This window comes from Cololabis saira, chromosome 5 (genome assembly GCF_033807715.1).
Source record: "Cololabis saira isolate AMF1-May2022 chromosome 5, fColSai1.1, whole genome shotgun sequence".
Lineage (NCBI taxonomy): Eukaryota > Metazoa > Chordata > Actinopteri > Beloniformes > Belonidae > Cololabis > Cololabis saira.
This window is the reverse complement of record NC_084591.1, coordinates 8,654,543-8,668,760: the sequence shown is the minus strand read 5'-3', so window position 1 is coordinate 8,668,760 and position 14,218 is coordinate 8,654,543. Positions and strand designations below refer to the sequence as shown.

Sequence of the window (14,218 nt, the reverse complement as noted above, 5' to 3'; positions counted from 1 at the left end):
GGAGACACGACAGTTTTACGAGCCGGGGGTCACCCATGTCCTGCGATATGAATCATTACGATGGCCTGTTGCCGTGACGACGGCCAACGAAGCAGGGAGGAGGATAAACAACATTCTTCAACTTTGAAAGTGACTCAGACCAGAACTAAAAACACACTATTGGAGAATATCTGAGGCCTCCAGTGTTTCTGTGTTCGGACCATAAAACTGCAGAATCGAAACCGGACGAACAAAACGATTCGGACAAACCGGACGAACTGGGTCGCTGGTTCCTGAAGACCGGTGTTGGAGCCAAAGATCCTCTCTACAGAAGATAGCGCATCACCGTTACTGCCAATGGTATGAAATGGTTTCCACTTCCTGTCTCCTACATGGGCGTGGTCGCCCCTCTCCCCACATCGATTTGGAACATACAACACTAGATACAGTACAACTTTAATATTTGCGCCTTATTTTGCCGCTCGTTTTTTTTTTTTATCTGCTACCTTTTATCTGCTCTGCTTTATCTGATATCAACCAGATCATCGGAACAGTCTAATATTCTTTTTTCCCTTCCAAAAAGACTTCAATAATAACAATAACAGTATTATTAAGCAAAGAAGCAAGTTTTATTTTAGTTTTAAACTTAATTTTATCCGATGGGAAAACGACTTTGGCAGTTCTGCAGTGACCGACGACTCTGAGCAGAGCTATGTATTATTATTATATTATATTATATTATATTATTAGCTATGATGCCAAATCTCTCGAGAGTCCGTTGCTCAGACAGAGACAGGTCTCAAACAAAGTTCATTTTCTCTTAATTTGTCGCTGCTCGACAAAACCGAAATAATGACAATGACTATGTTTACATCCAGTCAAAATTCGGGTTATTGCTAATATTCCGGTTACTGAAACATTCAGAATATTCCGTTTACATGCGTGAGCTAACAGGGTTATTCCTGTTTACATGGTAATTAATAATTCGGGATATCCCGATCAAACCAGCGACGCGCTGAGAACATCATGACCTGTCATTTCCGCTTCTTCTTCCTGTATCCAAATTCAAAACAAATGCTGCTTCGCGCAACTTTTCTCTCACCTTCTTTTAAATCTCACTATCCCTGTACTTTCTACCGTCTACAAATGCAGAAATGTTCATATCTTTCATTAAATTTATAAAATGATTAGTCTCCTCCTGGTCTTGCGTTTGTCTGTGTTTAGAAGAACTTCCTGGACTCAAAAGACCAGGATTCCTTGTGAACAGAGCATGTGCAGAAAACAAATTCCTGTTCCGTTTGATCGGGATATTCCGTTTGGCGTTTACATGACCCAATATTCGGGTTTTAAAAGGAGTAACCCAGGGGTCATATTGGGGTTTTTAAAAACCGGAATATGAGCAAATTTGGGTTATTTAAAGGGGTTATTGGTGTTTACATGGCCATATAAATTCGGGTTATTGCCAATATTCTGGTTTTAAAAGAGTTATTGACTTCATGTAAACGCAGTCAATATCTCCACGTTGCAGAACTCGCCTTGCTCTCTTGGCTCGCCGTGACCGTCATGTTTTTGAATGCACACACTCGCCCACTACGTTTCCTCTGGTCTGCGCGTGTGGTGAAAAAAAGCTTCACTGTAGCCAGAAATAATGGAGTAACGCACCGTTTGGTAACGGTGATTGAGTTACTGAATTTAAAAAGTAATGCGTTAGAGTATTAGTTACCACCAAAACTAACGACGGTACTGTAACGCGTTACTAAATAACGTTAGTCCCAACACTGTTCAGGGCCGTTCAGCCCGTTCAGGGCTCAGTCTCGGAGGTGCTCAGGTCCCACAGGAGGTCTTTACGATCTCTAGCTGACTGTCAACCTGACCTAAGAAGACCCGGACCTGAAGAGGACTGTTGGAGGTCCAGCTGAGCCCTGCTGGGACTGCGGCCCGGGTCGTCACCCCGGGAGGGTCCAGACCAGGGGTCGGCAACTAAAAATGTTGAAAGAGCCGTATTGGACCAAAAACACAAAACACAAATATGTCTGGAGCCGCAAAAAATGAAAAGTTTTGTATAAGCCTTAGAATGAAGGCAACACATGCTGCGTGTATCTATATTAGTTATAACTGGGGGAAGATTTTTTTTTTCATTATGCACTTCAAGAAAAAAGTCGAAATGTCAAGATTAATGTTGAAGTACAATCTTGAGAAAAAAGTCGAAATGGAAAGGAAAATTGAAAGGAAAAAAGAAAAAAAGAGGAAAAAAAGGAAAAAAAGGAGAAAAAAGAAAAGAAAAAAAGAGAAAAAGGAAAAAAAGAGAAAAAAGAGAAAAAAAGGAAAAAAAAGAAAAAAGAAGGAAAAGAAAAAAAAAAGAGCCGCACTGGGCTCTAGAGCCGCGGGTTGCCGACCCCCGGTCCAGACGGATCTAGAAGGGCATAAACGTAAACGTGGCCTCAGGGGAGCGAGGCCTGCAAATCTTTGCTGGGGCCTTTGAACGGCAAGTTCATGTAAAAAAGAAAGAAGACGGGACTAGCAACAAGAATGTGGTGATTTGTACATTTTGTAAAAAATAATTTTCCTATCAGCGGAGCTGCTCCAGCCTGAATTATCATTTAAACGCTAAACATGTCTGGACAAGTTCCACTGTAAACATTACAGCTACTAGTACTTGAAATGCTGTATTGAGTCAGCTTTAGTTTTCATTTTGAATTGAGAGTCCGCTTAAGTGCTTATTTGAGACTCAGCCTTATTTTATTTCTGAATTTTATTTATTTAACTGTATTTGTATTGCATTTTTGAATAATGCACCTGGCCTAATTGGTTTGCTGATGTGCTTGAGCTTTTTCTTTTGAATTTCATTCATGAAACACACTTCACATTTCAAATCTTCTCTTCTTAGAGTATTCAATTGATTAGTCATGCAGTGCAATTTAGCAATGTCCTAGAATTATCATTCTTTTTTTGGGGACCTTTAGCAGATATGAGATTAAAATGTGATTCTCTCTCTCTCTGGGTCAGGTGGCTCTTGGTTGAGCTGCTGTGACATCGACGGTAGCATTCCACAGATCCCGATTTTCGGCCATTCTTGTAACTGCCCCTAGGCTCTCTCCCGTCCATTTGGTAAGGTCAACTTCCCAGGTTCTTGCCGGTCTCCCTCTGGTTCTCTTCCCTGCCGTGATGCCCTGCATGATGGTTTTCTCCAGGCTGTCATGTCTGATGGTGTGGCCGAAGTGCTTCATCTTTCTCCTCCTTATCTGCTTCATCAGCATTGGGTTTGTTCTTAGTTGTTCTAGAACCCAGTCGTTGGTCTTGTGCTCCCTCCATGACACACGCAGCAGGCGTCGGTATGTCCACATTTCAAAGGCTTCGATTTTCTTTGTTGCTTTCTTTGAGAAAGACCAAGATTCACTGCCATAAGTGGCAACTGCGAAAGCTGTGGCCCTGACTATGCGCAGTTTTAGGCTTTTGCTGACTTCTTGGCTCTTCCATATTGGTGTAAGCTTCTCCACTGTGCTCCGGGCCATGCACAGTCTTCTACTGATTTCTGCCATGCAGTTAGCTTCCGTTGTGATGGTGGATCCTAAATAGACGAAGCTCTTCACCTCTTCCAGTTCTTCTCCATTGAGCGTGAAATTGCTGAAATCTGTCCGGTTCTTGTCCAGCACCATGATCTTGGTCTTCTTCATGTTCAGGAGTAGCCCTTTTTCTTCACTCAGATGTTGCACGTGGGTCAGTAGTTCCATGAGGTCTTTTTTGCTTTCGCATAGCAGTGTTGTGTCGTCTGCGTATCTCAGGTTGTTAATCAGTCTTCCTCCAATCTTTATTCCGGTGCTTGTGTTTTCCGTGGCTTCCCTCATGATGTTTTCCGAATAGATGTTAAATAGAGCTGGTGATACAATACAGCCTTGTCTCACTCCTCTCTCAATCGAGAACCACTCTGATGTTCCGCTGTTGGTCTTGACTGCGGCCTCCTGGTTGGAGTATAGGTTTTTCAGGAATTTGAAAATGTGATTAATTAGATTAATTAAAGGAGCTTGAGGCTCCTTTTAAGAAATGAGACTCTCTAGCGCCACCCTTCACCACAAGACGGAGTTTTTGCAAATCTCCACTTTGGCCTAGTTGAGTTTTCAGAAATGATCGTTTTTGGTGACTTTGAGCTTCGTTTTCGTGTAAACGAACGGCCAAAACGCATGAAAACACCACCGTTTTTGCTCCGTGTAAACGGGGCCTGAGTCGTGTCCAGGTCTGTCACCTGCTTTGTTTGTTTGACTAGCAACGCAGGAGGGAAGTGACCTGCCAATTGGCCTACGGGTCCCTCAATGGGCCAAATTTAACATGCTCGCGCATTTTGCCACTCATAATTAATTGCGTTAATTCTCACAACGCGTTAATTAGTGGTGTAATTAATTAATCTAGTTAACGCGCTAAACCGGGGGTCGCCAACCCGCGGCTTTAGAGCCGCCCTAGTGGCTCCTGGAGCTTTTTCAAAAATGTTTTTCCTTTTTTTTCTTTTTTTCTTCTTTTTTTCTTCTTTTTTAATCTCGACATTTAAACTTTTTTCTCGAAATTTTGACTTTTTTCTCGACATTTTGACTTTTTTCTTGAAATCTTGACTTTTTTCTCGACATTTCGACTTTTTTCTCGACTTTTCAACTTTTTTCTCAAGATTGTACTTCAACATTAATCTCGACATTTTGACTTTTTTCTCATAATTTCGATTTTTTTCTCGAAGTGCATAATGAAAAAGAAAATCTTCCCCCAGTTATAACTAATATAGATACATGCAGCATGTGTTGTCTTCATTTTAAGGCTTATACAAGACTATTTTGCGGCTCCAGACATATTTGTTTTTTGTGTTTTTGGTCCAATATGGCTCTTTCAACATTTTGGGTTGCCGACTCCTGCGTTAAACTGACAGCCCTAGTATTTATTCTGTAAAATATTGTGAGAAACAAGTTAAAGGTCCAATATAGCAAATAAAAACTAGAACTGCATGTGTGAGCCGGAGGTCCTGACCTGTAGATGGAGGGCTCTCTCAGCAGCTCGTCCTCCAGCACCGTCCCCCTGGTGAACTCGTAGCAGATGCCGTTCCTGAAGCTGCAGTAGATGGCGGGGCCGCAGCCGTGGGCCTGGAACAGCTGGAACATCTGCAGCTCCCGGCGCCGGTCCACGTACAGCTCCGTCATCCGGCCGTACAGCCGCACCAGCACGGAGCCGGGATCCTGCAGGGAGCCCACGTAGCAGCCGATCAGCTGGTTGGTGATGCCCTCGGTGAAGGTCTGGAACAGCATTCAGGGAGAGTTCAGCTCTTAGTGTCAGAATAACGGAAATAGAGATAATCCTGAGCAGCGCCACGATTCAACACCTGTAGCTCTGGCTTTCAGCAATAAGTTTCCTGCAGGAAAAGTAAAGTTGCTTTCGTCAACGAAAATTCTGACTAAATATCGTCGTCAACGAACCTTTATCACCTGAGGAAAACGAGACGCAACGAAAATGCTGGTCATGTGACGATAACGATAATTAAATATATAATGCAATATTGTAGAGGAATAAAAACCAGACTAAAACGTAGATTACAAAATAAAAACTCTGCTAAAATGTGTCTTCATTTTCGTTTACCAAAACAAGACTAAATGTTCTACCAAAGATCCTTAATGTCTTTTTGTTTTCAGTAGTTTCCTCTGGTTTAGTCTTTAAACCAGTTTAGTCTTTAGATCATTGGATCCACTTTCCTACATAGACGTGGAAAAGAAAATCCAATGTGTCGTCGAAAAAGAAAAAGATGGGGAGAAATGCGGAAAAATAAATATGTTGTAAACTCAAATTAGAGACTTCTGTATCTGGAATGAATGTATTCTTGAGTCTAAGGCAACTACAAACGCATGGAGTACTGCTGGGTGTAAAAAAAAAAAAAAAAAAAGTATACTTCAGGTGCTCTTCGGCATGGGGATCCAGAAGATTCAAAAACAATTTAGAAAAACCGAGGCACTCAAGAAGTTAGAAAAATATAAAAGGCCTTTATTAAATCATGGCTTAGAAAAAGTTAAAATGCCTAGGTGGCAGGGTGGAGGTTCAGCCATCAGGAGATTGGGTACAGGTGTATCCAATCAACCTCTCCACCCTGCCTTCCTTGATAAGCAGCAGCTGCACCAGAGAGAGGCGGAAGCTGCTGGGAGAAGGTTCAGACTGAAGCTGCTGGTCGGAGGAGCTGCTGGAGCTGGAAGCACATGTGTCCTGTGTGTTGGGTGAGAATAAAGAGGGTTCTGCACAAAACTCCGTGTCTCTCCATCCTGTCGGTCGGGCCCCCGTGGCAGAAAAAGTTAAAATGCCATGGCATTTTAACTTTTTCTAAGCCATGATTTAATAAAGGCCTTTTATATTTTTCTAACTTCTTGAGTGCCTCGGTTTTTCTAAATTGTTTTTGAGTATTCTTGAGTCTATAAGGTAACAATAATATAATAATAAGATAACCTTGTTTGAATTGTAAAATGGGTTTGGCTAAATACAATCTTTGACTAAAACTAGACTAAAATGGTCCTGGACAATTCTGACTAAAATAAGACTAAAATGCTCAGACTTTTAGTCGACTGAAACTTGACACGACTAAAAGGAGAATGAACGTGACTAAAACTAATAAAAACTAAAATGATAGCTCGACCCAAAGACTAAACTAAAACTACGGAAGAGTATTAGGGCCATGCAGGAGAAAAAATATTTGAGAGGGGAAGATTTTTTTTTATTGTGCACTTCGAGAAAAAAGTCGAAATGTCGAGAAAAAAGTTGAAATACAATTACATGAATAAAGTCGAAATTTTGACTTTTTTCTCATTATTTCGACTTTTTTCTCAAAATTGTACTTCAACATTAATCTCGAAATTTTGACTTTTTTCTCGACATTTCGACTTTTTTTTACTGAGAGAAAAAAAGTCGAAATGACGAGAAAAATGTTGAAATGTCAAGAATAATGTTGAAATACAATTTCAAGAAAAAAGTAGGAATTTTCGTGAAAAGTCGAAATTTCGCCTTTTTTCTCAACATTTCAACTTTATTCACGATATTTTAACTTTTTTCTCGACATTTTGACTTTTTTCTCATTATTACGACTTTTTTCTCAAAATTGTACTTCAACATTAATCTCGACATTTCGAATTTTTTCTCGACATTTCGCATTTTTTCTCTACATTTCAACTTTTTTTTACTTAGAGAAAAAAGTTGAAATGTCGAGAAAAAAGTTGAAATACAATTTCTAGAAAAAAGTCGAAATTTCCGTGAATTATTCGAAATTTCGCCTTTTTCTCAACATTTCAACTTTATTCACCAAATTTTGACTTTTTTCTCATTATTTCAACTTTTTTTTCAAAATTGTACTTCAACATTAATCTCGACATTTCGACTTTTTTCTTGACATATCAACTTTTTTCTTGACATATCAACTTTTTTCTTGACATTTCGACTTTTTTCTCTACATTTCGACTTTTTCCTCGAGGTGCATAATGAAAAAAAAATCTTCCTCCTCTAAAATATTATTTTTATTTTGCTCCTGCTTGGCCCTAATACAACTAAAATTGGAACAGGCTGACAAAAACAACACTAGACCTCAGGTCATGTTTTGATTGTGAAATCAACTTTCCCTCACAACCAAAATACTTAGAAGTTGGACGACGTGATCCTCTAATCTTCAACTTTTGACTCCGCCCACTATGACATCACAAGGATTCGACGTTGGGGTTGCAGCTGAGCTTAATACAGAGAATAAAGAAGTACAGGACATGTTTTATTGTAAATATTGAACCTTTTAGCAGCAGAGAAGGACGAGTACATGGGTGTGTTTGTGTGAGGGAAGCAGCTCGTCTGCACCAATCAGACGAAGCAAGGGGGGATCTGTGTGCTCAGCGGCCCCCCGGGGCCCGCCAGGCCTCGCCGTGACCTCGCCGTGACCCCGCCGTGACCTCTGCTGCCGTCCGGCGGTTCCTCATTCTGCTCCTCGGGTCCCAGAGGCGTCCCGGGCCTCGGATTGGACCACGTTCTCCCGGGACGTCGAAGGCAAACACGCAGGTTTTCACGGCGGATGGAGAACAAACACGTCGGTCCTGACACCCGATCAACTATTCATGGGGGGGGGTATTGATTAGATTACTGATCTCGCTGGTTACTGGAGCTGATTCACTGACCTGATATGTTAGCAGCTCTCTGATAACAGATTTCTCTGAATCCAAAATCCACCCAATTATTATTAGCGATCATGCACCGGTTTCTTTCACTCTGGTGAAGGAGGGAAGTGTATGCATGCACCGCCTTCCAGAAACTGGAGATTTAATACATCATTACTTAAAGATCCCGACTTTGTTATTTTTTTCCAAAAAAGAATGGGACATATATTTGCAAAACAACGATAAACCAGAAACATCAGCAAGTGTTCTGTGGGAAGCAGGAAAAGGCAGTAATGTGAGGCAAAATAATTTTATTTTCTTCAAATAAGAAAAAGAAAGAAAACTTAAAAACAAGGGAACTAGAATGTGAAAATCCTTAATAGAATAAGGAAAACTAAGATAGAATTAAATAAAATAATTGATACAAAAACGTAGTTTCTAGTACAAAGGCTTTGCCTGGAGAACTTTGCACATGCCAACAGATCAGGGAGATATTTAGCCAATCAATTAAAAGTAAACAAGGAAAAAACAACTATCCATCAAAAATTAACAAAAAAATACAAATAAAATGGTTTTATTGCCAATCCTAAGGCAAGGCAAGTTTATTTGTATAGCCCAATTGAACACAAGGTAATTCTAAAGTGATTTACATCAACATTAAAAGCAGCAAGACACAATCAAATAGTAAATAACAAATAAAATGATAAGAAAAGAGGTAAAATAATAAAAAGCACAAGTTGTTAAAAGGTAAGGGCAGTAGATTACAGCAGGTACATCTCATTCTTACAATGGCAAGAATCACGTTTCTATACAGTCAAAACGTACAAAGGCCGAGTCAAATACAGTATTACAAAAGTAATCTGTGACAATTCTTACGGTGAATTAAACCAATTTGACAATTCTATGCCACAATGCCTGTTTCCAGGTCTTATTTCACCCCCTGACTGCCTAGGTAATTCAGGGTGAGTTATGGCCAGATGAGGTTTGCAGACCTCGACTAAAGCAGATGCTTTAGCAGATCACTGGCAGTTTAACATAATGCCAAGAGGGAAGAACATCAGAAACATCTTAGAGAAGCAGTTGTTGGCACATCGGTCTGGAGACGGTTAGAAAGCTGTTAATGTTTGAAGCTACGTGTTCTGCAGTGAAAAGATTAATGAAAAGTTGTTAATGTTCCCAGTAGTGGACGTCCCGGCAGACTTATGTCAAGGTCAAAAAACCCCAGACGGCTCAGAACCCGCAGGTCTCACTGAGCATACTCTGATGAGGTCACGCAGTGAGACCCTGCTTCAGACTTCAGGTACCGTAGGCTAACTTGAATCTGTCAAGCTGATCCACTAATTCCCTTAATTATGGGCATGCCAAGTAGTGGCATGACCATATTACAATTGTCCCAAATGGACCAAAGGGCAATGTTGCTAGTATTTTGCTAGAAAGCTAAAGTTGTAAAAGTCCCACTGCGCACCAGCGGGTGTACAGTATGACCCCCCTCTGATATGGAAGAAAAAAATCCCCCAAAAATAAAACACGCCAGAGAAAACCTGAAAAATGAAGGAGATATATTAATATACAGAAAAAGGTTTACCGTTTCTTCTTCTTATTCCGCACGCTTCTTCGTCCGTTAATGCGGCTCGATTGCAATGTGCATCCCATGCATGGCATACATCGTTAGATGCGTCTCCATCGTGCCTCGGTGGACATTACTTTTCTCAGTCAAAAGTGTTACCGTGGCAACGCTAGCGGCTAGCAAGCAAAAAAAAGGGCAAAAATTCCATACCTTTTTACTCTGCCATACTTAAGCGTAGAGACATCGTTCAAACCCTCGGCCCGATTGGCACTAAAGGGCCGTACAACCTCATCATGCTAATTATTACAGTTTTTGCGATATTTTACTTTCAATTTAAAAAAAAAAATCCATTTGATTTTGAACGCTTGTTGCTACGCAACAGGTTATCGTAGAGACATCGTACAAATGTTTCCCGACTCGGCAGGCTGTGGACATCAACATATTCAAAATTCATGAAGCTGTGATTTTTAAGGAAATTTTATGTCAAAATCCAAGTCAAATGGCCCCATTCATTCGGATGGGGTTTTTTACCATGGTGAAAAATAAACCTATCCGTTAACGTAGCCTGAACCGGAATGTGCACCCACACATAGCAAACATCAACACATGTGGATCACAACAACACATCGTGCTTCGAAGGGCAATACTTTTCTCAGTCAAAGGTGAAAATTCGGGCGTTTATTGGTCGGTCGAACTTTATCGTAGAGACAACATTCAAATGTTCCCAGACTCGGTTAACTTCGGACCAATAGATCTTTCAACCTCATTATGCCAATTATTACAGTTTTTGAGATATTACACTTTCAATTAAAGACTTTGGACACTTGTTGCTAGGTAACAGGTTATCGTAGGGACATGATTAAAATGTTTCAAAACTCGCCTCGCTGTGGACTACAACATATTAAAATTTCATGAAGATGTGATTTACATAAATTTGAAGTCAAAATGCCTGCCTAATGTCTCCATCCCCAAAGGTTTATGAACAACCTTTAACGGTTTATTAACAACCCTAAACTACTTCTCGGCCATTATTAATCACCCTAAACCACAAAACCCCAAACCAAAGCAGCAAGAGGGCATGAATGGGCAGTAGGGCATGCCCATATCAAGGGCCCTGTCCCAATACTCCCACTGCCCCTCGTTTTCAGCCCTACCCCTAAATTTTGCGCGTTCCCGTGAGGGTAGTGGTGTCACAATTCCTCTTTCTACCTAGGGCTAGTGAAAAAAAGTAGTGTAGTAGCTATGAATCTGTCCCTACGGACGTAGGGATTTCCAATCCTCACTAGCGGATCTAGGGACAAAAGAATTTCCCAGAATGCTTTTCATCGTCTTTTGCGGACTGAATCCAAAATAAAAAAACATGGCGGACATTTCTTATTTTTTAGTGAATAAAATCAATATTTTGAGTTAGCTTCTGCATAAAAATGCGTTTTGATTATATTTCTAGCAAGAAATATATATTTTACTTTCATAATATTCACTCAGTGAATGTACATAATCCCTAGTTTGCCCGTTTGCCGAAGATCACGCCAGAATAAAGGCTGATTTATGGTTCTGCGTTACACCAACGCAGAGCCTACGGTGTAGGTTACGTAACATACGCTGTTGGCTCTGCGTCGATGTTACGCGGCGACGCGCGCCGTACGCCGTACCCTACGCCGTAGGCTCTGCATCGATTTAACGCTGACCCATAAATCAGCTCCGGAGCCGGCAGGCATCATCATCTCAAAATTTTCTGAGCAAATTTCTTAACAGGCGTAGCTACAACTGTTAGATTTCATCTATTAAACCAACATTTATCTTCCTAAATTATTTATTTCAGCCAGCGGTAATTCTCCACAGAGCTGCAGGTTTCTACCCTGGGACGATGGCGCAGGTTGACCTGGCGATCACGTCTGTACGTGAGCTGCTGCTGCTGCTGCTGCTGCGCCCCGGTCTCATCATCCCCGAAAACATCGGATCAAATTTCTTAACAGGCGTTATTTGGATAAACTGAGCCCAGGTTGGGGATCTTAACGGTTACTTTTATGCCTGAAAAAATATTAAAACTTAATAAAGTGGCATATTAACAGCGCTACAGCTGAAATTAAAACAGCTTTTCACTCTCAGCTTCCTGATTGTAGGGGTGGTGCTGAAAGTAGGAGTAGTGGGAGTATTGGGACAGACCTGGGAAGATTTCAAGAGCCCCTAAAATCTGTCCCTTCTTTTTTAGGGCTAGTGAAAGAAAGTAGGGGGAGTATTGGGATTGGGCCAAAATTTCCTGAAATTTTCTAGTTAGTTCTTTTCGTTGTTGACAGCAGAACGATAAAATGGAAGACTATGACTGAAGTTGTAACCCATACAGGCTAGTCGGTGGCACAGACCTAACCCCCCCCCACCCCAACGAACACAATACATCATTAAAGACCTCTGGGGTCTGAGAGCTGCAGATCTACTCCTCTGTTTACTGGACCTGGTCTAGATGGAGGGGTCGCCCCTGCAGCCAGCGGCCACCTAACAAACATAAACCCCATTTCTCAGAGAGATTGGACCTGCTGTTTGCTCGTGGGACCGGGGCGGAGTTCTCCGGGGGTGGAATACTCCTTTGTTGTCCAGTTCTTCTGGTTCACGGGGAAACGTGACCCGCAGCAAAATCCGGTGCAGCATCAGCACTTTTATCTCCAGCTCGCCTCATTTACTGTTGCATTTTTATTTACCTGCCTGAACTAAAATGCTTCTTGGGGCGTCTTTGTTGCTGTGGGGCGGTTCTGTTTCTGTACTGGGCTTCAGTTTGTGAACAAATCCACACGTACCGCTATATTTATGCTGTATCTATAACATGCGTAATGTAGGAGGCCCCCAGGAGATTTTGTACACATTTCATGTTTCTTTACATTATATTTTGATTTATCCATATTAGATTAGATTAGATTAGATTCAACTTTATTATCATTGCACATGTTAAGAAGGTACAGGGCAACGGAATGCAGTTAGCATCTAACCGGAAGTGCTTGTGCAGTGATATAAACACAATGTACATACACATATATACACATATATATATATATATATATATATATATATATATATATATATATATATATATAAATAACACACTGTACATACACATATATATATATGTGTATAAGTATGTATGTACACAGTGCAAATTAATACATACTGTTGTTATGAGGTGCAGGTCAGACATGAATGAGTGATAATAGCCTATACAGGACTGTCTCAGAAAATTAGAATATTGTGATAAAGTTCTTTATTTTCTGTAATGCAATTAAAAAAAACAAAAATGTCATACATTCTGGATTCATTACAAATCAACTGAAATATGGCAAGCCTTTTATTATTTTAATATTGCTGATCATGGCTTACAGCTTAAGAAAACTCAAATATCCTATCTCAAAATATTTGAATATTCTGGGAATCTTAATCTTAAACTGTAAGCCATAATCAGCAATATTAAAATAATAAAAGGCTTGCAATATTTCAGTTGATTTGTAATGAATCCAGAATATGTGACATTTTTGTTTTTTTAATTGCATTACAGAAAATAAAGAACTATCACAATATTCTAATTTTCTGAGACAGTCCTGTATATTATGAACAGATTATAAACAGATGAGACGTGATTATATGATTTACAACAGATTTGAGTTACAGTATGTACATGGGTGATTGCAGCATTCCCAGTGTGGAAGTATTTACAGTAGTGCGAGGCGGTAGTTGGTAAAAAAGTCCAGTGCAATTATATTATGTACAGATGTGCAGAATAGTGCAAAGAGTTAGAGGGTACTAGCCCCGTTCACTTCTGGGGGGTTGGTGTGTGGTTAACATACTTTAATATTGTGTGGGCAAGTACCGTTCCATCTCATTTGCAGAAAATATTATTGTTGCAAAAACGATTTGTTAGATTAGCAACTTTTTCCAAAGCTGATGTTTCAAGTGCACTCTCTTCTTCTTTAAATTGCAATTATTGACTATCGATGACATCAACATTCTTCAAATCTGTACATTTGTCTTTAAAGTGAATCATAAGACGGATGATTTACCTCGTGGTTTTAGATACTATTTTGTTAATAACTCTCAAGTTCATAGTTATTCAACCAGACAGGTTGAGAAACTTCATCTTCCATTGTATAAAACATCCCGTGGTCAGTTTTCTATTAAATACCGTGCACTTATCATGTGGAACAATTATGTTAATTTAATTGATTTATCTTTGTCACTGTCCATGTACAAAAAGAAACTTAAGAATGCTCTGCTCTCTAAATCATTTGATTTAGAATAATAGGACCCCCTTTTTTTTTCTTCACTTTCTCCTTTACAGGAAATGTTCAGTTTGTGCATTTAATATGTAATTGCTATTGTTATATTTGTTAATATCTTAAAGGTATAGTCTGTGATCGTATTCAAAAACATTTATTGTTATACTGGGTGAAATGGTTCTTCCATCCTGAGAGTAGCCAGTGAATAATGTGTTCAGAAAAAGGAAAGAAAAAAATCCGACCTCTCTGACAGTTTAATCCTGTAAAAACTCTGA

General features: G+C 40.0%; 1 protein-coding gene across 1 annotated transcript in view; it reads right to left on the bottom strand.

Moving 5' to 3' along the window:
* The window catches only part of LOC133444586 (ethanolamine kinase 1-like), a 66,088-nt gene that overhangs the window by 50,176 nt on the left and 1,694 nt on the right, over window positions 1–14,218 (bottom strand). Inside the window, exon 2 of the mRNA XM_061722433.1 lies at window positions 4,984–5,246. Within this exon, the coding sequence (XP_061578417.1) occupies window positions 4,984–5,246 (263 nt within the window). The remainder of the gene's footprint in view (window positions 1–4,983; window positions 5,247–14,218) is intronic.